Source organism: Maudiozyma barnettii, assembly GCF_903064755.1.
Source record: "Maudiozyma barnettii strain CLIB 1767 genome assembly, contig: KABA2_08, whole genome shotgun sequence".
NCBI classification, from domain to species: Eukaryota; Fungi; Ascomycota; class Saccharomycetes; order Saccharomycetales; family Saccharomycetaceae; genus Maudiozyma; species Maudiozyma barnettii.
In genome coordinates, this window is record NW_024545245.1 from 64,370 (window position 1) to 86,396 (window position 22,027).

The 22,027-nt window shown below is 35.2% G+C and overlaps 12 protein-coding genes across 12 annotated transcripts; 7 read left to right on the forward strand and 5 right to left on the reverse strand.

The window, feature by feature from the left end:
* Nucleotides 1-194: 194 nt before the first annotated feature.
* Nucleotides 195-1,592, forward strand: KABA2_08S00726 (uncharacterized protein; the record flags this gene model as incomplete). Its single annotated transcript, XM_041551900.1, has 1 exon — nt 195-1,592. The coding sequence occupies one exon, from the start codon at nt 195-197 to the stop codon at nt 1,590-1,592; it is 1,398 nt and encodes a 465-aa protein (XP_041407834.1).
* Nucleotides 1,593-1,632: 40 nt separating this feature from the next.
* Nucleotides 1,633-2,592, reverse strand: GLO1 (lactoylglutathione lyase GLO1; the record flags this gene model as incomplete). Its single annotated transcript, XM_041551901.1, has 1 exon — nt 1,633-2,592. One exon carries the CDS (start codon nt 2,590-2,592, stop codon nt 1,633-1,635), a length of 960 nt encoding a protein of 319 aa, XP_041407835.1.
* Nucleotides 2,593-3,459: 867 nt separating this feature from the next.
* On the forward strand, nt 3,460-4,452 carry NUC1 (ribonuclease; the record flags this gene model as incomplete). The annotated part of the gene is made up of 1 exon (XM_041551902.1): nt 3,460-4,452. The coding sequence occupies one exon, from the start codon at nt 3,460-3,462 to the stop codon at nt 4,450-4,452; it is 993 nt and encodes a 330-aa protein (XP_041407836.1).
* Nucleotides 4,453-4,842: 390 nt separating this feature from the next.
* Nucleotides 4,843-6,126, forward strand: STP1 (Stp1p; the record flags this gene model as incomplete). The annotated part of the gene is made up of 1 exon (XM_041551903.1): nt 4,843-6,126. One exon carries the CDS (start codon nt 4,843-4,845, stop codon nt 6,124-6,126), a length of 1,284 nt encoding a protein of 427 aa, XP_041407837.1.
* A 552-nt stretch (nt 6,127-6,678) lies between these two features.
* Nucleotides 6,679-10,794, forward strand: SPP41 (Spp41p; the record flags this gene model as incomplete). The annotated part of the gene is made up of 1 exon (XM_041551904.1): nt 6,679-10,794. The coding sequence occupies one exon, from the start codon at nt 6,679-6,681 to the stop codon at nt 10,792-10,794; it is 4,116 nt and encodes a 1,371-aa protein (XP_041407838.1).
* A 61-nt stretch (nt 10,795-10,855) lies between these two features.
* On the reverse strand, nt 10,856-12,082 carry RMT2 (protein-arginine N5-methyltransferase; the record flags this gene model as incomplete). Its single annotated transcript, XM_041551905.1, has 1 exon — nt 10,856-12,082. One exon carries the CDS (start codon nt 12,080-12,082, stop codon nt 10,856-10,858), a length of 1,227 nt encoding a protein of 408 aa, XP_041407839.1.
* Nucleotides 12,083-12,624: 542 nt separating this feature from the next.
* On the forward strand, nt 12,625-15,369 carry PKH3 (protein kinase PKH3; the record flags this gene model as incomplete). The annotated part of the gene is made up of 1 exon (XM_041551906.1): nt 12,625-15,369. One exon carries the CDS (start codon nt 12,625-12,627, stop codon nt 15,367-15,369), a length of 2,745 nt encoding a protein of 914 aa, XP_041407840.1.
* Nucleotides 15,370-15,497: 128 nt separating this feature from the next.
* Nucleotides 15,498-16,160, reverse strand: TLG1 (Tlg1p; the record flags this gene model as incomplete). The annotated part of the gene is made up of 1 exon (XM_041551907.1): nt 15,498-16,160. One exon carries the CDS (start codon nt 16,158-16,160, stop codon nt 15,498-15,500), a length of 663 nt encoding a protein of 220 aa, XP_041407841.1.
* Nucleotides 16,161-16,446: 286 nt separating this feature from the next.
* On the forward strand, nt 16,447-16,785 carry SDC1 (Sdc1p; the record flags this gene model as incomplete). The annotated part of the gene is made up of 1 exon (XM_041551908.1): nt 16,447-16,785. One exon carries the CDS (start codon nt 16,447-16,449, stop codon nt 16,783-16,785), a length of 339 nt encoding a protein of 112 aa, XP_041407842.1.
* Nucleotides 16,786-16,999: 214 nt separating this feature from the next.
* On the reverse strand, nt 17,000-18,511 carry UGO1 (Ugo1p; the record flags this gene model as incomplete). The annotated part of the gene is made up of 1 exon (XM_041551909.1): nt 17,000-18,511. One exon carries the CDS (start codon nt 18,509-18,511, stop codon nt 17,000-17,002), a length of 1,512 nt encoding a protein of 503 aa, XP_041407843.1.
* Nucleotides 18,512-19,270: 759 nt separating this feature from the next.
* KABA2_08S00946 (uncharacterized protein) lies at nt 19,271-19,729 on the reverse strand (the record flags this gene model as incomplete). The annotated part of the gene is made up of 1 exon (XM_041551910.1): nt 19,271-19,729. The coding sequence occupies one exon, from the start codon at nt 19,727-19,729 to the stop codon at nt 19,271-19,273; it is 459 nt and encodes a 152-aa protein (XP_041407844.1).
* A 1,385-nt stretch (nt 19,730-21,114) lies between these two features.
* RPL27B (60S ribosomal protein eL27) lies at nt 21,115-21,952 on the forward strand (the record flags this gene model as incomplete). Its single annotated transcript, XM_041551911.1, has 2 exons — nt 21,115-21,145; nt 21,573-21,952. 2 exons carry the CDS (start codon nt 21,115-21,117, stop codon nt 21,950-21,952), a joined length of 411 nt encoding a protein of 136 aa, XP_041407845.1.
* Nucleotides 21,953-22,027: the final 75 nt, after the last annotated feature.

Below are 22,027 nucleotides of genomic sequence, written 5' to 3' on the forward strand. Positions count from 1 at the left end.
CATGTTCGTATAAAAGATTCTCTTGGTTCAAGAACTCGTTTAAATTTATACAAACATTTGTGATATATTCTGAAGAGTATATATATAATGATATTATAATCTATTTAATAGTACTATTAGTATTATTCTGTCTGTTTTATATAAGTTTTATTTATGTAATATATATATACAGAGATAGATAAATAACTACTGTCATGACTGAGTCGGCTACTAACAAAAAGGTCAGAACTAATTTCTTACCTCAAGGTAAGTATTTAAAACCTGAGGAAATGGAATATGAATTCGGCGGTCCAATAGGTTGCTTGTTTAATATGATTTTCTTCCCAATCTTAATGTATTATATGTGGATTTGTTCAGAATTTTATAATGGTGAGATTGCTAAACCTCTAGATTGGTCACCTCAAAATATTCAAAAGTTTTGTTTAAATCTATTACAATTATGTTATGATCACGCTATACCATCTTTATATTCATGGTCAATCTTTTTAACCTTTTGGATATTTCAAATCGCCTTTTATTATACGTTACCAGGTGTTTGGACCAAAGGTCAACCGTTGACTCATTTGAAAGGTAAACAACTACCTTACTATTGTAACGCTATGTGGTCGTTATACACTTCCACGACTTTGGTTCTAATTCTACATTTCACCGGTGTTTTCAAATTATATACAATCATAGATTTGTTTGGTGAAATCATGACATGTGCAATCATTTCAGGTTTTGCATTCTCAATTGGCCTATACTTATGGACTTTATTCGTTTCGGGCGATTATCATCGCATGACTGGCAATCACATCTATGATATATTTATGGGTGCTCCATTGAATCCACGTTGGGGGATCCTGGATTTAAAAATGTTCTTCGAAGTAAGATTACCGTGGTTCACGCTTTACTTCATCACTCTTGGTGCATGCTTCAAACAATACCAGGTGTATGGCTACGTCACACCAAACCTACTGCTTGTAATGATGGCTCATTGGCTGTATGCTAATGCCTGTGCTAAAGGTGAAGAACTGATTGTTCCAACTTGGGACATGGCGTATGAAAAATTCGGGTTCATGCTAATCTTCTGGAATATTGCTGGTGTTCCATACACTTATTGCCATTGTACTCTATATCTAATATACCACGACCCTTCAGAGTACCATATGAATAAATGGTATATGGCAGCTTTATTCGCGACTTATCAACTGGCTTATTATATTTTCGATACTGCTAATGCTCAAAAGAACTCTTTTAGAAAGGCAATGGCCGGTGATGTCACCACAAGAAGAGCGTTCCCACATTTTGAATACCAAGTATTGGACAATCCTAAATACATCACTACGAAGGATGGCTCGTTCTTACTGATCGATGGATGGTACACCTGGGCACGTAAGATTCATTACACAGCCGATTGGATTCAATCTGTTATCTGGGCTCTTGCTTGTGGGTTCCATTCGATCTTTCCGTGGTTCTTCCCTATTTTCTTCTTTTTAGTATTGACTCATAGAGCTATGAGAGATCAAGTTAAGTGTAAGAGAAAATACGGTTCGGATTGGAATACATATTTGAAACATTGCCCGTATTTGTTTATTCCATACGTATTTTAATAAACATATATAAACGTATATATAGCTATACATACATTTCTTATAAGACTATCCCTCTTGGGATGATTTCAATTGAATAATTATCAGGATCCTTGATGAAGGCCAAATTCTTCATCTTACCATGATTGTATTTGGGAGCCCAAGTGACTTTGTCACCATACTTCTCCTCGATCTCTTTACACATCTTCTCTGGATCGTCAGAGGCAATACAGATGTGTCCATAACCTTGCGGTTTATCGTTACCATTATGATAATGGAACTCTGGGTCAGTTTCTGTGCCCCAATTGTGAGTGATCTCTAACATCCCCTGAGTGGAACGTTTGGATTCACCTTCTTTCAAACCGTAACCTAGGAAATATAAGGTGAACTTTCCATTTTCATGAACAGATTTCTCAATGACTTTCATCCCAAGAACATTTTCATAGAATGGTAACGTCTTTGCCGGATCCTTAATTCTAATCATTGTATGATTCAATCTATAATCATTCACGTTGGTATCTTTGTCATTAGAGTCATAAGCACATAATTCAATCCAATAATTATCTGGATCTAAAATGAAAGCAATATCCTTTTGTCTACCATCGACAAGTCTTTTTTTAAAACTAACATTTTGAGATTCTAATTTTTCACACATGACATTAATATCCTTTGTAGTGATACAAATATGACCAAAGCCTCTATGAGGTTCTTCATTACCATTCGATACTTTAAAATCAGGATCATTTTCAGTACCCCAATTATGAGTCAATTCTAATATCCCAGGAACACCAAATGGCATGATTTCACCATTAGAGTCTGTTGGTAAATCATCTCTTGGATAAGCTAAGAAATATAATGAAAATTTCATCTCCGGGAAATCTTTACGTTTTAATAGCTTCATACCTAATTTCTCAGTATAGAATTCAACACTAACTTTAGGATCCTTAACACGAACACATGTATGGTTTAAAGTTAATGAAGTATCATTTTGAGCAGCTTGAATAACAGTTTCATATGACATTTTTTAACAAAAGCAAAAGTAAAAATAATAAACAGAGGAAGTTCGAAAGCTAAAAGCAGTGGGTGGTTGTACTTTCTTTGAAATATCCAATGATTAGTACAACCAAGAAATCAATTCCACAATTCAAAGAAAATGATTACCAAAAAAACTCTCCCCTGTTTATATATTAAATTATCAATCTGTCTGTGCCTGTTATTTTTTCAAAATTATCTATGAGAGAGGCGGAGATAAGCGATTACATAATGCTTGAACGTGGGGGTGCCCGTTCACAAGGGAAACGGAGATAAGAAAAGGATACGGAAGGTGCCAACCGTCCCTATCCCCAGTTCCATTGGTATCAAACTGTTTTACAATTACTTCTATACAGACTAACTACGTTATTGATTGAACGATATTATGTAATTACACATAGAAATGTTTCGACATCTACCATGTTACCGAACCGTACCGAACCGAACCGAGCCGTTAAGATAAAGCATTAGACATTACATAATTCAAAGTAGAAAAGAGTCTTTGAAACTCTTTTATGTCAATTAAAAAATGAACTATGCCAAGGAATAAACACATACATGAATACATGGACCGACAAAGCAATCGATGACCTGGAAGCTGTCTATATCTCTATTTATTCTTTTTCAGCTCACATACTAAAACAGCCAAAAAAGAACCGTCGCGGGCAAACCATCGAGAGAAACGAAATCAAAAGCTGATTGGTCTCAGCTCAGCTCAGCTCTAGATGAGATGAGATGAGCGACTATTGCTATAAAGATGGGAAGTGCTAGTACTATGTATGTGCATATATAGACTAGTACTTTGTACACCAGACACTGCACCGTATTTATTATTATTATTATCATATAGAACATCATGAGTTCTACTAGGACGCTGGTATCCAGTTTACTGAGTCTTGGGGCAGGTTCAGGACTTACTTATCTATTGATCAAAAACAATAACGAGACAAAGATCCTCTCGCCATCCTCAACAGTACCAGGTAATAGATCTACCAATACAAGTGTTACTACCGAGAATACATTAGTTTCTCCTGCTGAATGGTTCAAATTCGGATTTCCTGGTCCCGTCCATGATTTACAACGTAGAGAACAATTCGTATCATGCTATAACAGACAAACTAGAAATCCATACTGGGTTGTCGAGCATTTCACTCCGGAATCACTAGCGACAAAGTCAGGGAACCGTCAAGGTTCTGTGTTCAGAGAAGATGAACAAATCCCAGAATTGTTCCGTGCCAAATTAGGTGATTATTTCAGATCAGGTTACGATAGAGGTCATCAAGCACCCGCCGCAGACTCTAAATTCTCACAAAAAGCAATGAACGACACTTTTTATTTGACTAATATGTGCCCTCAAGTAGGACAAGGTTTTAATAGAGATTATTGGGCTCATTTTGAATTTTTTTGCAGAGATTTGACTAAACAATACAAGAGTGTCAGAGTAATGACAGGCCCATTATATTTACCAAAACAAGACCCCAATGATGGAAAATTCAGAGTCACCTATGAAATGATTGGTAATCCACCAAATGTAGCTGTACCAACCCATTTCTTTAAACTTGTTGTTGCTGAAAATCCAATTGATAAGAAAAATAAACAAGATGGGAAATTGGCCATCGAGGCATTCGTATTACCTAATGATCAAATCTCGAACGATACAAAATTATTAGACTTTGTTGTACCTGTGAATGCTTTAGAGAGAAGTACAGGTTTAAATCTATTACAAGCTGTGAACAAAAACTCTATGGTCCCATTGTGTAAAGAAGTCAATTGTCAGATCGTTGTGAGAGACTTCAGCAACAAGATGAACAACAACAACAAACAGAAGAGTCTTCCACCAAAGAAATAGAACATAGACGACTAGCAAATAGATATAGATATAGATTGATTGATAGGTTGTAAGTAGTGCGTAAGTAAAGTAAAATAAAACATGACGTGCACCGTGACAGACCGGGTAATATCCGTCGCAACTATGCAGCGAAAAAAAATTTGGGTGAAAGAAATCTCAAATGGTCTCGGAAGTCATGCGCGAGACAAGACCAAGATACAATTCAATACATACATGCAAGCAGCAACGCAAGACGTCGAGAAGAACGGACTTGTAAAAGAATTGGTATAACTTGATCAGTGCTTATTTCTTCGTGTTTAATTTCTTCTCATCTTGTTTGAGGTAAACTGAATAAGACACTAATTAAAAAACACTGGATTGATAACTGAAATCGTGCCAATAAGATTCACAATGGATTACAAAGAACATTCGAAAAACAACGTGGATCTGCTATTGGAATCGCTTCTCAATGGCAATGGATCTGGCAATGATATGGATTCAGCTGTATTCATGGGTTCAACAGATGACCTGAACGAGTTCCGTATGGCAGAGGATATTCATAAGGATCGTGAAGACGTGTCTCCCGTTGCTGAAGACCCAATTACATTTAATATGAACGAAACTATTCCTTTGCAATTCTCTTTGGCGTCTGCTGATCCACGCACTTTATCGCTATTGTCATCATCGTCATCATCGTCTTCTTCTTCTCCAGTTGATGGTAATAAACTACCATCTGTTTCTTCTGTTGTTCCTTCCAAAGTTACCATGAAGAGATCATATCCTAATATTACAAGGATAGAGGAAGATTACCATGAGACAAATACTGCGTTACAGGAGAAGTCTTCAATGTTAGAGACTGGTGGCCCATTTGTTTGCCATTACTGTGATGCATCGTTTCGTATGAGAGGTTACTTGACACGTCATATAAAGAAACATGCTATAGAGAAAGCGTACAAATGTCCCTTTTTCAGTAAAGATGCACCTCCTGAGTTAAGATGTCATAACTCTGGTGGGTTTAGTCGTAGAGACACATACAAGACCCACTTGAAGGCTAGACATTTGTTATATCCAAAGGGTGTTAGGCCTCAGGATAGAAACAAATCATCAGGCCATTGTGCTCAATGTGGTGAATTTTCTCAGAATATTGAAAATTGGGTAGAGCAACATATTGAATCTGGTGATTGTACGGGTTTACCAATAAATTATGTACGCACAGTGAAAAGTGAAAGGAAATCTGGGAAATTGAAAATGATTAAGACCTCTAGTGGTCATTCTAGGTTTATCTCAACGGCCAAGAGTATCATTGAACCAAAGATTCTATTGAATCAAGATGCTTTGGAAACTATTGCAATCATTGCCACAGATGATACATCTGATGAAGAGATTCAACCTAGCGTCGTGGAACATCAACCACATATTACAAAAAGTCATAAAGTTGTTAAATATAGTAATAACCACGGTAATAGAAAATATATGACAACAATGGCAACAATAAATTATCCTCCGTTGGATATAGAGCAAGCCCCAATCGAAGATAAATCTGCAGACAAGAAATATACCAGAGGAAACCTTCATACTGATGATCTTGAAGATACAATAGAAGATTTTGACCTGGAACAATTATATGAAACTGATTACCATTCAACAAGAAAGTACATGAAATTGTACATTTCTAGGTTTAAATCAGAAATCTAGTTTCATACATACCCATTTTAACGCAGTATTCATTTTCATTTGTGTTGCAGCACTGTATACTTTTACATATTCATGACCTTTTCCCCTTCAACTAATTCTATCACAGCATTTAATTAATCTTTAATAATATACCTGTTTTCTAATCTTCTTTTTGTATATATCGTTTGTTTGTTTATTTGTTTGTTTGTTTGAGTCCAAATAAACATCACTCCACACGGAACCTTTAAAAATTCGCGATGCTTTTAAAACTTGAAATGAAAATAAAAATAAACAAATATAAACTAATCACAATAAAGGTTGTACTGAATTTAAAACGGGGAGAGTTCACCAACATAAATACATATCTAGAGGTTATTATACCCCTCGCATACATTATTATCAACTAGTATCGTCGAACTATAAACTATTCCACGAAACTTGTAACATTATTACTATTATTCTTTTAATTAGATTACGCGCAAATACTTCATACCTATTAATTGGAGACACACACATATATACATTGCCTCTAGACTACAATCACACAGATTAACTATACAACATTATCTAACAATGTCGGGAGAGAATCATGAGGAAGAACACGACTTTAGCTTTAATGAGCTCATAGATAATATATTGACAAATGACACAGATGAAAAAGGGGACGATGTACATCATGAAAATCATGATCCATCTTCTTCAAATGAACATGATAATATTGAAAACAGCGGAGCACATGAACAGGATGATATAGAAATGGACGACGTACATGATAATCCTCAGTCGGTACCAACTCACAGTCATCATGATGAAAATGATGAGCTTCCTGATTTTGAAGCCAATGAACTTGTGAATGCAGTTGCTAGTGCAATGCAAGATCTCGAAACTAATGACAAACAAGATGAAGAACATGACAAACAAGATGAAGAACATTACAATAACAATAACGGGAACAACGATGCTATTGATGACAATGAACCAATACCACATACTGAACATCATGGTGATGACAATGAACCAATACCGCACACTGAACACAATGATAATGACGATGAAGAACAACAGCATAGTGAATGGGCAAGAATCCTACAAGAAGGTTTAATGCAAGATGATACCGAGCATGGTATACAGTCAGATGAAGATCGTATTGTAGAGGCACATGAGTTACATGATGATACAGAATTAGGTACAGATAATATCCAACATACGATAGATCAACTGGATAGAGATGATGAAAATCTAAGATTAGCCATTTTAGAGTCTCTTCAAAATATCGATGAACCTAGAGAACAACCTCAGACCGAAATAAAAGATACACATGAAATAATAGAATCAAAGGAGGAGAGTACGAAGAAACATGTTGCAAAGAAGGCATCTAAAAAGAAGAAAAAAGAGAAATCAAAGGATAAGAGTATACAAAAGGAAAAGGGAAGTCCAAAGAAAAAGAAAACTACTAAGCACAAGAAAAATAAAGACAAATCTAATGATAAAAGAGATGATTTAAATTTTAATGACGTAATAGAGGGTTTAATGGGAGAAGGTGAACATACAGCAGATGAAACAAAAACGAGTACTGTGGCAACCGAGGAAAATGATGAAGATGCTCGTGCTATTGTAGAAGAAACTCTAAAGGCATTCGAAAGAGAGTTATTAGGATCTCCATCAGAATCAGCAGCTAAAACAGCCAAGAAAGAACGTACAAAAAAGACGAAGATATCTCAAAAGCATACACCGAAGGATAAAGTAACCTCCACTAAGAAACCTGCCAAATCTGAATCCAAGAAAAAGAAAAAGAAGAAGACGGGCAAGAAAACAGATAAAGCAGTAGAAGATGAGTACAAAGAAGATGATTTTTCCAAAGCATTAGTTGATATGGTCAATCAAGTCGTTTCAACTTCCTTAGGAGACGAAGCAACTGTATCTAAACAAGAAACATCAAATAAAGAAGGAAAGAAACAACATTCTATAAGTATACCCACTTGGAACCACACACAAATTATACCGTACCAGGATGAATCCCGAGCCGAAATAACGACAACACCTGCAGCTGATGAACCATTTGATTTAAATCAAATTATGCAGAACGCCATGGCGATGGCTTTCCAAGAACAAAATGATGATAATTTTGACCCCACGGTAATGGAAGAGTTTAATAAAAGTCTTGGAAACTTCAATGTTTCTGATTTATTAACTACGGGCCAGGCAACGACCAAGAAGAAACCTGCGAAGAAGAAGGCACCAAAAAAGAAAAAAGCAGTTAAATCAAAACCTGCTAAAGAAAGGAAGATTGTACTTCAAAAAGTAGTTGAAAAGAAGAAAAAAAAACCGAAACAACCTAAACAACCTAAGAAACCTGTGAAACCAAAGAAGTCACCTGAACAAATCCTACGGAAGAAATACAAAGCAATTGCGACTGAGGCTGCTAATCTTGCCAAGAAACGTAGTAGAGTAAAAAGAAGAGAAACGAGAGCAAAACTCCTGGAGGATAAAATCAAGCATCGTACAGAAAAGAAACAACAGAAGAGTGCCGAAGATGAAAAACGTCTTATTGAATTAAAGGAATTAGAAGAGATCGTTGCTAAAGGTCCACCATTCCCTGTCGACTTAAGAGTTACTAAGAAAGGTGTACCAAAGAAACCATACAGAAGATGGACTGCTGAAGAAATGGAGAAACGGGCTCAGATGGTTCAAGAGAAGCCCAAGAAACCTGCTAAAGTAAAGAAAGAAAAGAAAAAGAGGGCTAAAAAGCTAAAGAGAGTACCATTAAAAACATTAAGGAAAATTCCATTGTTCAATACAGTTAAAGGGAGCCCTGTTCCTTCTAAGCTATTAAACGATATCGAGGGAACTCTTTCGAAAATCCAATTACCTCAAGTATCTATTGATCCAACTGCAACAAAATACGGTATCAATTTATCTAGTAAAACAGTAGTTTTCAAAGAAAAAATTCCATTCCATCCACCTTGGTGTCTCCCTCTTCATCCGCCATATATCCTCCCTGTTGCTAAGAGAAGACCTAAAGAAAATAAACATTCGACCGATCACAGACATGAAAAGTCGAAAAAGATTAATGAGTTATTAAATGATTCTGTTTTACGTAATGAGATCTTACCAAGGACATTGGCCACAGTAATAACGACTCTAAAGGCAGCAGCAAAGGCTAGGATTGAGAACGGTGCCTCTCCAGAACAAACTCTAAAATATCTAAGAGTGATCATAGAACGTACCAAGAGATCAATTGCACAAGCAATTTCAAAGAGGAATAGTAATGCAATAAGAAGTCAAGAGATAAAGGAGGAACATTCGAACAGCAGTAATACTAAGCCTATCGGCAGTGTGCGGAAAATACCGTTATTTACACTATCAAATATTAAAAAAATTGAGAAAGATGCAATTTCTTCTGAAAGTCAAATGTCAGTGCCAAAACCTATAGTAGTGAAGGAAGAGATATCAAGTCAACTAATAAACGTAGAAGTAGAACCAAGAGATATTGATAGTGCTGCAAATCCTGAACTTGCTAAGGAAATATCTAAATCATTAGATGTTACAACGAGTATTGATGATTTTCAAGATACTAAAGCTGCTAACTCTGACCAAAAAACGATTGTAGAGAAAAATATTCAATCTGCTGCGGAAGTGGAATCAAGAGCACTCTTTCTACGTGGTGCTTTACTTGGTCGTGAATACAAGATTGAAAGTTCTGAAAATAGTAAATCTTTACAGATTACGAAGACTGCACCTACACAATCTAATAGGGAGGTTATCGAAATTAAGGATGAGGAAATCAACCTAAAGACTGAAATTTCAGAACAGCGAACCCAAAAGTTATTGCCTCTCACGAATTCATTAATCCCTTCAAAAAGGAAGTTTATTAAAGTTGAGGATATGGTGGAATCGTTAGTTAACCATGAATTACAGACGACTGGCGGAAATTCCCATTTGTCACCAGGGTTAAGTAAAATAATTACAAATACTATTAGTGGCATACTTCCTAAGGTGAAGAAAGAACAGAAGACCACATTTAAATCAAATCCTGCACGAACCCCGGTTTTGAATTTAGATGGATTGGTACCTCCAAAATCATTTGGCTTGCCTCAAATCTCTAGAGCAAAAACGCCAGAGGTAAGACAACCTTCAAGATCAACCTCTATGAGAATACCAAAGCCTAAACTGGAAGCTCCTGCTCTTAACACATACTCATTTGATCTACCAGATTTTTCCGAATTCCCTGGAAGGAAGAATTTTTTGATGAAAATAACTAAAAATATCTTGACTCCTGAGGAGTTGAAAGTGTTGAATCGTGAGATGAGCAGAGAGAGGAAAAAGAGATGGAGGGAAGCTAATGCACAGAAAAATTGGGAAATCGACTATAAAGCAAGACTGAGAAAGAGGGCGACTCTTCTATTTGGCGAAGGAGCTTCAGCCCAGAAGGAAGAATTTATTAAACAAAAAATGGAAACTGCCCTTCGCGAACATATTAAGGTATCTAACGAGAGTACACCAATCCCGCCCAGCAAAGTTGTATCAAATATATCTGACTCTGAAATATTAAACATAATTGCATTATCGTTGAAGAAACTAGATGTTGCTCGTAAGCTTGAAAGTAAGTTGAATGAAGAGATGATAAATTTACGTAAGAAAGAAGCAGAACCCAAACCTCCAAAGAGAAGAAAATTAACGATCAAATAGATAATATTGTTATCCCTTATATCAATGATTTGTGTATGTAAGTTTAAGTTCTATATTTTTATTACATAAATGATATACGTGGATGATAATAATAATCACAGTTATAATATGAACGTTTAACGTCGCTCCAATCAGGTAACTGTTTACCAATCTGTACAGTGGTATATTCACACTTCATACCGTAATTATTAACGTCCATCTCAACAATTCTTTTATAAACATCATAGCATATCGGTCTGTCTGCACCTAATCCATTGAAGAACGAAAAGACCCCCTCCGGTTTAATTAACCCTACTATAATATCGTATAGATTTAGCATATCTTCATAATGTTCACTGAAGGTATCATAATATATACCATCGAAGAAGACGTTACCGTCATCTAGTAATTTATTCAAAGTATTCTGCCATCTTCCTTCCAAGATAGTTACGTTTGGTTTCTCATACCAACCATCTTTCTTCATCTTAGCAAGTACGTCAGGGTGGGCTTCACATATATAATGATGAGCAGGGTTCTTTTCTTGAATGTATGTGTCGATAATACCCATCCCAAATCCAATATTTAACACGGTAGAATTGATGGTATTTGAAGAATCAGAGAACAAAGTTTCGGCTGCAAGTTTCATAATTCCATCTTCCCAGTCCATCATAACACCATCTTTGTTGTCCTTCGTTATCAGTTTGTCGTCTGTATATTCCAATTTAGTGTTTAGGTATGTCATTGGATCTGCAGCAGTTAAATCAGAATCACTAGCGTCAATACTATCAGAAATTTCAGGGACACTAGAATCGTCAACGAGTTTAGTTTGTATCTCTTGTTCTTGTTCAATCCCTTCTAAATCGTCTAGAAATTCGACATCTCCACCATTAACTTTTCTGAGAAGTAACTCTGCACTCACACCGGCTTCTATAACACGTTGATACAGCGCACTATTACGATACTGTCCAGCCTCAAGTAATAAATCGCCAATGGATTTATTTTCGTAATCTAGGAAGTTCCAACCAGCTCCATATTCAAATAATGTATTCATCAGATTAAGAACCACATTCAATTCCTCTTTGGTAGCATCTCTAGGCAACGATCTCGCTAGGATATGTAATGGGGTTGTATTTGAACTCTCAGAACCATCATCATCTTCGTCCTCTTTACCTTGTTCGAAAGCTGCCACTTGTTCCAAAGTGTATGTAGGTGGAATACCAGATTTTAAGAGATGAGCCAATTGGGTCTCATAGACATCTGATGTGATAGGCCTCGTAGGGAAGGTCAAAAGATGGTGTAAATCGGACATTCTGTAGTAGAGTAATTAGATTATTTGATAACACCAATTGTAACGATTAGGTCGCACTGAACGTCCTTAAACATTGAATATATATTCGGTTTGTAATGGTTCTTTTCTGTAGGAAATTTTTCAAAAGTTTTCCAGATGAGCTTTTCGTGCAGAACGACGGGCCAATCGCCCCAGCGAAAAAGGGGAGGAGAGGATAAGCGACTCTCTTCAAACTTTGAGGAACATTTGAGAAACTGATTTTAGTCATCTTGAATGTCCATTTAACGGTTCAATTCTGGTGATAATACTAGTGCAAGCAAGTTGACACGGTTATTCGCTCGTTTATTATAACTGTTGTGGTGTATAAGGTAGGAAAAAAACAACGCAATTACCCATTTTTTGACACTAATTAATCAAGAGTGACCTAAGAATATTATAGCATCATTTTTTACCAAGTCGGCCATAGATAACTCTTACGGATACGACTTTTTGAGAAGAGGAACTTAGATATTGAAACATAAAATTGGAACTATAACAGTGCGTGTATAGTTCTGGGATGATACATGAAGTACAGAAAACGCACCGCAAGTGATTTTGTCTTTAAAGAAGAACTCGGCCATGGGTCATATTCTACCGTCTATAAGGCAATCGATAAACATGACCCCAAGAAACTATACGCAATCAAAGTATGCTCGAAAGCGCATATAATACGGGAAGCCAAGGTGAAATATGTGACGATTGAAAAGAATACATTAAATTTATTGGCTAGGGGTAATCACCCAGGAATAGTGAAACTTCATTATACTTTCCATGATGCAGACAATTTATATTTTGCCCTTGATTTTGCAGCAGGTGGAGAATTGCTCTCTTTATTGCATAAATATAGGACGTTTAATGAACAATTATCGAGGCATTTCACTGTTCAGTTGATCGACACAATAGAATATATTCATTCAAAGGGTGTGATACATCGTGACCTTAAACCTGAAAATGTACTGTTGGATAAAGAAGGGAGACTAATGATTACAGATTTTGGAGCAGCCACCACAGTAGCTAATACCGAGGTTTATGGGGAGAATGACGATGATCCCAATTCAATCAACGCGACTTCTTCCTTTGTTGGGACAGCAGAATACGTTTCTCCTGAGCTACTACTTTATAATAAATGTACTAGAAGTTCAGATATATGGGCTCTCGGGTGTATGATATATCAATTTTTAGAGGGATGTCCACCATTTAGAGGTAGTAATGAATTAAAGACCTTTGAAAAAATTGTAGAATTAGATTATACATGGAATTCAAACAATTATGACGACAACCCCAAGGACAACCAAACTAATAGCATAAATCCACTAATTATTGATACAGTACGAAAGATCTTAGTGATCGATGATAAAGAAAGGATAACTATCTCAGACTTGAAAGGAGAACCATGGTTTAATAGCATTAATTGGAACAATAAATTAGATATATGGAAAGGGATTTTCACTATGGATCAGTCTTTATTGAGAGATCAACCAAGGTTAGATTCATTGGATCACCAAAAACAAAGGATAATTCCCAATAGGCAGTTGCACGTAATCGATACGCCGATTAAAAATATTACGATATCTAAACAAAAGAAAAAGAAGCCAATGAAGATCTCGACGAATACAAGTAGCATAGTAGAATGGAGAAAGAAACTGGGTATATCTTTGAATCAAAATAATGAAAAGACGCCCGTGACAGGACTGACAAATTCCAATAACGAACAAAAAATAATATACCATTCTCAAAAGATGATAAACCAACCCAACGGAAGTATACCCTTATCTTATAAAAATCCACAAATGACACAGCCGTATTATTACCAAAATTCATATTCAAATGGCATACAAAATAAATTGGATAATAATGCCCTATCACAACAGGTTCCACAGATATCTTCTACGACTCCTCCAATTTCAAGACGTATGGCTAATGTAAATAAATCGGAGGCTGAGTTTCTACCTAACTCTCAATTACCCAATAACAATAGTAGCAGGCAACCTTTACAACCACATACCAAACCACCTCTATCAGACACAACATTGTCTAATACAGAGCCTTTATCCAACACGTATAATTCAAAACAACAAGAACTAGATATTGAATATGGTAGACATATTTTGAAACAAGATTTCATATACATTTGTGAAATACCATTTCTTGCTGTTGGGCCCGCTCTAAGTATAAACAGTTACAACAAAATTGATAATGACTTAATTACAGACATTGTTTCAAAAAATGAAGAATTTCTGAGAAAGTCGAACTCCAAACCGAAACTCTTAACGCTTACTGATAAAGGTCATCTAATGTATAGCGATAATCTTGGAGTTAACGAACATTCGATAGTAGATGTGAGTGATTCCGGATTATCAATGTACGATTTCGAGTTTGAAGAAGCCACAAGAAAGGGGTTTCTTATCCTTGAAAAATATAAAGAAAAACTGTGGTTTATTTCACTTCCACCTGCTAGTGTAGTATCTCAATTATGTGCTACAAGTATGAATTATAAGCGTCCTATTTTAAACAGTGGCGAGAACTGGGTTGACTGTTTTTTTAGATCCAGAAATTTGTTAGAAGATAACAACTTATCAAACGAAATGAAAACTTTAAATATTGATGATAAACAAAGTGATGAAAATGTGTATAATCACGCTTCAACTAGTTTTGTAACGACACCAGCACCAGTTCTTCCTGCCCTACCCGCCATACAGACTTGTTCAATAAAATACGAACAAGAAAAGAAGGCACTTCCTGCCAGACAGATGACTCCTTTAGACCATAAACAATCTCCAGCATTAAGATACAACAAAAAAAGTACTAGTTCAACTAGTTTGAATAACGGTGGACATATTAGTAATAATATTTACGTTAAGGATATAAATACTGCATTATATACCAGTGCTGCAGCTGTAGCTTCCAAAAATGCATTAATGAATCATCTCAATAAGGAGAACAAAGAATCTTCCCCTAGTATAATATTTGCACCTTCGTCCCGAAGACAAACACCATCGCAGCTGAGTACTGGGAAGGAATATAGGTCATATATTAGGCCCCAGAAACCAAACAAGCCTCCTGGATCTGCATTACCGACAGTAATACACCAGCCAGAAAAGAAATATAGACCACCCAAAAATATGATAGTTACAAGCAGTAGATGTGAGGTTCTGAATACATTAAACAGTTCAAATCAACGAGTTGGTAGTGATCAAAGTATAGCAAGTTCTGGTGCATCGGCTGCTTTCAGAAGTTTGCAAAAGAAGAAGAATGAATCAAACAGGTAACCTTCTTTTGTGAACTTTTCATGTCCGACCTTAGGAGATTTGTTTATGCATTGCCCCTAATATAAAGATACATATATAATATATCTATGAACTATTTAATTTTCATTCTGCACCTTTTTAGAATCTAATCATGCAATAAATGCAAGTACCAAGAGAACTATTAGAGCTATAATCAATAATCCAATGCAACAATCGTTATATTTTTCTTTATTTTTCTCATAAATCCATTCCAATTGTCGTCTCCCTCTCTGCACTTTATTTGTAATTGAATCGAAGTTTTCATCTAGTTCATCTAGTATCTGGCCTTGGTCTTCTAATTCTTGGCCCATTGTTTGCGCATGTACATGTAGATTCTGCATTGTCTTATGGATATCATCAAGATGGCTATCCTGTTCCCTTAATAATTGTTCTTGGAATGGGTTTATCATCCCACCTGATGGATCCTGATCACCGGCATTACCTTTAGAGGCTCGAGTTTCTACTTCTTCTTCGTCCAGAGGTACTGTAAGCCCTTTCTGTGCTATTACTGTATTAGGCTTCGTGCTATCTAACAAATCCAAGGCTCTTCGTATGTGGGTCAATTTATCCTCTCTTGAGCTCACATCCTGTCCTGACCTTTTCATGACTATAATACTTCTCTCCAGATCTACCATCGTATCCTTAACATCCTTTAAAATGTCTATAACTTCATCGTCTCGTCCATGTGTTGTCAAGTAATGTTTCAATCTATCTAATTGCTCTTGAGTGTCGTTTGCTACCTGATCAAAGGGATCTTCCATTACTTCTGACATTTTTTTTTAAGTAGTGGCTCGTATTTTATGATGGCTTAGTTGCTTAGTCTATTGCTTGTTAACCTCTCACCATCTTTGTAGTGCTCTGTATATAGCCAAAAATTTCTACTCTTTTGTTTATTCAGGTTATATTCAATTCTGTAAACATTTTCAAGTTGTCACACGTATAAGTAAAACAAAAAATATACGTGAAAAGAACATTTGATAGATGAGGTTTGGGCAATCAAACACAGCCAATCATCAAGAAGGACAATTATTAAAAGTCGCTCTCTGAATTAATTCAAGCATGTCAGAAGAACAAATCAGTAATGTTGATACAGGGAACTTCTCGACTGGTATGGAACCAAGTATAGAGAGTACAACGGCCCAAGCAACGGTGAAGTTAGAAACGCCAGTCATTGAAGAGACACCATCACTTAACCCACTCCCATCAGCTAATGGAGGTGAATCTTTAGCAGATATAATTGGAGGATCACAAGTTAGAAAATATCTGAATAAAAATGTTACGCCGTACTTGTTACAAGGTATGAGGAATATCGCGAATGAACAACCACAAGAACCCTTAAAGGTTCTTGGCGAATATCTAATTGAGGAGAATAACAGGTTGAAACAAGAGAAACATTGAAATCAGTGGTGCTTTGAGGTACTAAGATTTTTTTTCTATTTATTTATTAAGAATACATAAAATGGGCGGGGAAGGGTATTAATTTGTAGTGTAAACACCCAAAATAAATCATATCATATGTACAAATGACTGTGTAAGTATATATTACAACATAATCAAATTGCAAAAAACACAACTATTCAAAGTGGCAATATTGTGAGGAAGATAAATTTATTCAGAATCTTTCTTGTTCTAAATCGTCATCGATATTGTTCAGTAATTTAAAACTAAAACCACATACTAAGCTCATCAATCCAATTTTCCAACCGTTCCACAGGCCTTGCCATATCTCTGATGTGTTTACATTGATTGGTCTTATAATTAAATCTTCCTTCTTCAATTTAATGCTATTGCCGTTGTTACTGTTATCGTTTTCCAGTAGATAATCAACTTGGTATCTGCGTAACAATGTCTCAACTGGTAATTTAATGAAAAATTCACAAAATTCAGTAACGAATTTTAACATGAATATCAAATATATTTTATTCTCAACGTTCGTGAAATTCAGCCAATAATATATCAAAAACTCCAATCCATTATCGAAGAACTTTTTGCAGGCAGTCTTTAATAATATTAAACAAAATAATCTCAATGTTCTATCGTCTAAAGTGAAATTCCAATAATTTTTCAGTTTTAATTTCCTCATCACTGTTGACAACATGGATTCCTCAATATGCTGAACGTCTTCCAGACTTTTATTTGTTTCTTCCTTCTCATCTAATTTGTTTTCCAACTCATTCACAGAATGTTTGCTAATTATGGATTTCAGTTTATAAAGATCTAATGGTAATAATATCACCTCTGTCATAAAATTTGTTAAAATCCTCAAACCAAGGATCGATGAAAAGGATAAACTATAATAATAGTAAAAAGGTGATATAAACCTTGAAGTAAACCACATTATTCCACTTTTACAAAAATTGTAAAAAAATGTAATATTATTAGATCTCCATAATGACCCAATTCCAAAATTTTTATTATTACGCATTGAATGGATCACATTCCATGTCGTTAATTTATCAATATTTAACATATTTTCAGTAATAGTAGGATCATACTTTGAGAACCCATCTATTCTGGTTACATTAATATCATCCTTAGCCCAAGCTGAACTTTGATCCATCCCATCACTCGATTGATTTTGAACTGGAAAGAAATCAATCTCTTCATTTATAGGTAAAGCTGGAATAGAAGTTTTGTCATTAGCTGCTTCTACAGTAATATTCGTACTCACTTCTTCATTAGACTGATAAGATAGCTGTTTACTTATTGAAGTTGTTTGCATTATAATTTTACATGTTTCAAATGGTTGCTGAATTAAATTCTTACAGTATTGTCTTAATAGAACTTTCCATATCAAATTTTCCCATCTACCAATGCTAAACATATCATTCCAAGTCAAAGAGATACCTGGGAAATATAATTGGGCTCCATATTTTCCACCAACAGAAGCACCTATCCCACCTACGGGAATCAATCTATCGATGGCCCCTGAGCTTGAATGACCAGAGGCAAAGCGTGATCGTTTCTGGTTAGCTATGGAGAGTTTTGACGCAATGGATGTACCATTTTGATCCAAGACACCTTTATCTGGGTTGAAGACCGCAGGATACCCGATATTAAATGTATCACTATTATAATAAGGCCTAGCTTGTGCGCTAGCCACTGCTTTATCATTTAAAGACATCCCGTAAATATTTGTTTACAAATAAGGGGAATGAATTAGAAATTAACCAATACCACAAAACACAGTAGGTGTACACAATCTTGTCCAATATCTAAAATATCAGACGCTACTTCTCTTTCTTTTTGTCCCTTAAACATCCTGTCACCCCAAGGTGTAATTTATTTTGTTGATCGATGATTAAATTATATAAATAGTTAAGGATTCGCAAGCGCAGTCTACTTACAATTAATTAAAGGCCGGGAATAATAACAATAATACGAAGAGCGAGGTTGTCATAAAGAGAAGATGGAGTGTCACAAATTGCTGGTAATACATTAAATCATTTATGAAGTATTATTTGTCGTATACCTACAAGTGTGAGAGTCATTTCTTTGATGAGTTTATCAAAAAAAAAATGGGACATATTTTATTCATGAGATAAGTTAAGAACATCTAAGTTAGAGAACATGCCCTTAATGTAGCAAGTAACCCCAATCCAGAATTCATATATATCTGTAAATTTATGTAGAATATAAAGGAGAGGATACGTACAACTAGTTTTAATTGCTAATCTCATCAGTTTGTGAAAGTTGAAGCTATAATATATAGACAATATAAAAATAAGAATACAGAAAAGGGGATGTCTATAGAAGAACCAACTAACAAAATAAAATAAAATAAAATAAAATAAAATAAAATAAAAACGTTCAAATTAACTTCAAAGTGATCTCGAACATTAGCTCATTGTCGTGCTCTAAATTGGCAGAAACTCTTGTGTTTTCATGAGACAATAGACTTGCAGAAAAAATTATTGTGTAACTCACCAAGTTTATCGATAATAATAGAACCTAATGTTCCGTATTTAGCATAAGCATTGGCTACTTCTATAGTATATCCATTATCTTCCTTACTGTTCAATTTTTGTCTTAATTCACTGCCCATACTCTTAAATGATACTTTATGTGGTTTGGTAATTAGTTTTAGACCGACTGGGGTAATACAGACACGTTCTCCAACTCCAGGTAAGATATTACTACCTAATTTGTCAATTTGAACAGAAACACATCTAAGTCCATCCTGCGTAATCTCATATTTGAAAATATCACCAAATGAACCCATTTTTTTAATAGTATTCTTAAACAAGGGAGTCTCGTAATCCCCCAGTTTGGAACTAAGTTCATCGCCGATCTTAGTGAATAAATCTCCAACAGAGCCACCTTCTGGTAATAAATTATCCATACCAACAAGTATGTTTAATATTAAACTTGAAATAAAGGCCAAAGTATTAAAAATACATGACCCAGGGGCAAACCCACTCAATGGAGCAGAAGAACAGGTAATAAATGTACTCGTTCATGTAATAATATTTAGTAGAATATTTAAATTGACTTCTGTTTAAACGGCAAATTAGTAGAAACATTCATATTAGCAATATACGTTTTAGAATACTTATTTTGTTTGTAGTATATTCTGTAAAGTAAACTGAAGTAACTGATGCTGTAGAAATACCAAACAAAAAGAAAACTTTCTTTACATTTACATATTTCTAAAGTTTTACAGATATATATCTATACATTTCATTAATTAGCTAACTCATTCTCAAATTTGATAAATGTTCTTAAAACTGTTGTATTTACCTACTAGTTATTTGCAATTGTCCAGTAAGAAGGGACAACTATATTCGAATAATAATATTAATATAAAGTATTCATATATTTAAGTTACTTTTGGTTTAGCTATCATAATGGAGTATGTTTGTAAAATGGGTAAATTCATATTAAACATGACAGTAACCTCCCTATATAAAACACGTTTGTTCTATTTACATATATAAATAACTCTTAGTTACTAAGTATAAAATATGGGTAAAGGATAAAGGTATACAAATATGAACTTCAGTTATGGTAGATATCGCTACTATCTCTATTCGATTTACCGAATGGAATTTGTGACGCTGACAGTGGGTACTCCCATTTGATGTGACTGCTTTGTGACTTTTAGACACCCGTGCACCTTCCTTTTAACACCCACACACCACACAATAAATGCATCTTTTTCCATTATTTTGAAAAATATTTCCGAAATTTTAGATTGGTGAGAGATGACTTTATCAATCTGGGGTCAGAAAGTGCCGTACAAATTGCCTTTGGCCCCTCTGAAAAAAGTGGAAAGACGACGCTGAAAATTTAATTTTGTGATTTTTTTTTCAGTAAAAATTAAATAATTTTCAGTTCTCTTCAATCATAATGGCAATAGGCCATGATAGTTAACCAACTATAGTGCATGGATCATTGGGAAAACTCCATCTGTCTATCAATTGATGGTACAACAAGTAAAGTAAGTCAATGTGCAGTTGTGTTATGGTCTCATTTCCCTAAGCATCGGAAGCAGTCTCTTGAATGATGACCATTATGGAAATTGTAGACGGTACCAAGTTACGGGACTTTGGAGCAAGGAGTTCTGTTCTATCTCTGTTTCTTAATTTTCTGGAATTAGTAGTAACGATCTCATATAAGTGATGGAAGGGCTGTTATTTATTAGCATATAGTTTGCTCTGGTATATATTTCTTAATTATCAAAAAGAAGAACCTCGTCTAAACACAATTGATTGAAAGTTATAAAAAATGGCTAAGTTTTTGAAAGCTGGTAAAGTTGGTACGTATTTGAACTTGTTTATTTAATTGATTAATTTTATGGAAAGTGGCATATATGATATAATGAATTAAACTATTGAGATGTGAGGGGAAAAACTGCTCTAATATAGAGGAGATAGACCCAAAGAAACCTGAACCAAGACCTGCGTTAAGACCATCTAATAATATTAGATATATGATGTAGTGGAACATATATGCATCGTTTAGGAAGATCGAGAGAGACTATTTTGGTTGTCGATATTTTGAAAATATATTCCTAGAGCCATCCCGTCAAGTCCCCCGTCAAGTCCACCCTTTCCATTATTATTAATAATATTTTATGTGGTATGATTTTGAATTTTTTTTACTAACATTAACGAACAAAAAATAAAAAAACTGGAATTCTTCTATTGAATTTTATTTTTATTTTAGTTTGATTATTACTATAGCTGTCGTTGTCCGTGGTCGTTACGCCGGTAAGAAGGTCGTCATCGTCAAGCCTCACGACGAAGGTTCCAAGTCTCACCAATACGGTCATGCTCTAGTCGCTGGTGTTGAAAGATACCCACTAAAGGTCACCAAGAAACACGGTGCTAAGAAGATTGCCAAGAGAACTAAGATCAAGCCATTCATCAAGGCCATCAACTACAACCATTTGCTACCAACCAGATACACTCTAGACGTTGAATCCTTCAAGTCTGTTGTCTCTACTGAAACTTTCGAACAACCAACCCAACGTGAAGAAGCTAAGAAGGTCATCAAGAAGGCTTTTGAAGAAAGACACCAAGCTGGTAAGAACCAATGGTTCTTCTCTCAATTGAGATTCTAATCTGTTTCCCTCCTGTTTTGTGCTTTACTGCCTTTTTATTAAAAAAACCCAGTTTCATTTACAGTTGTTTCTCTC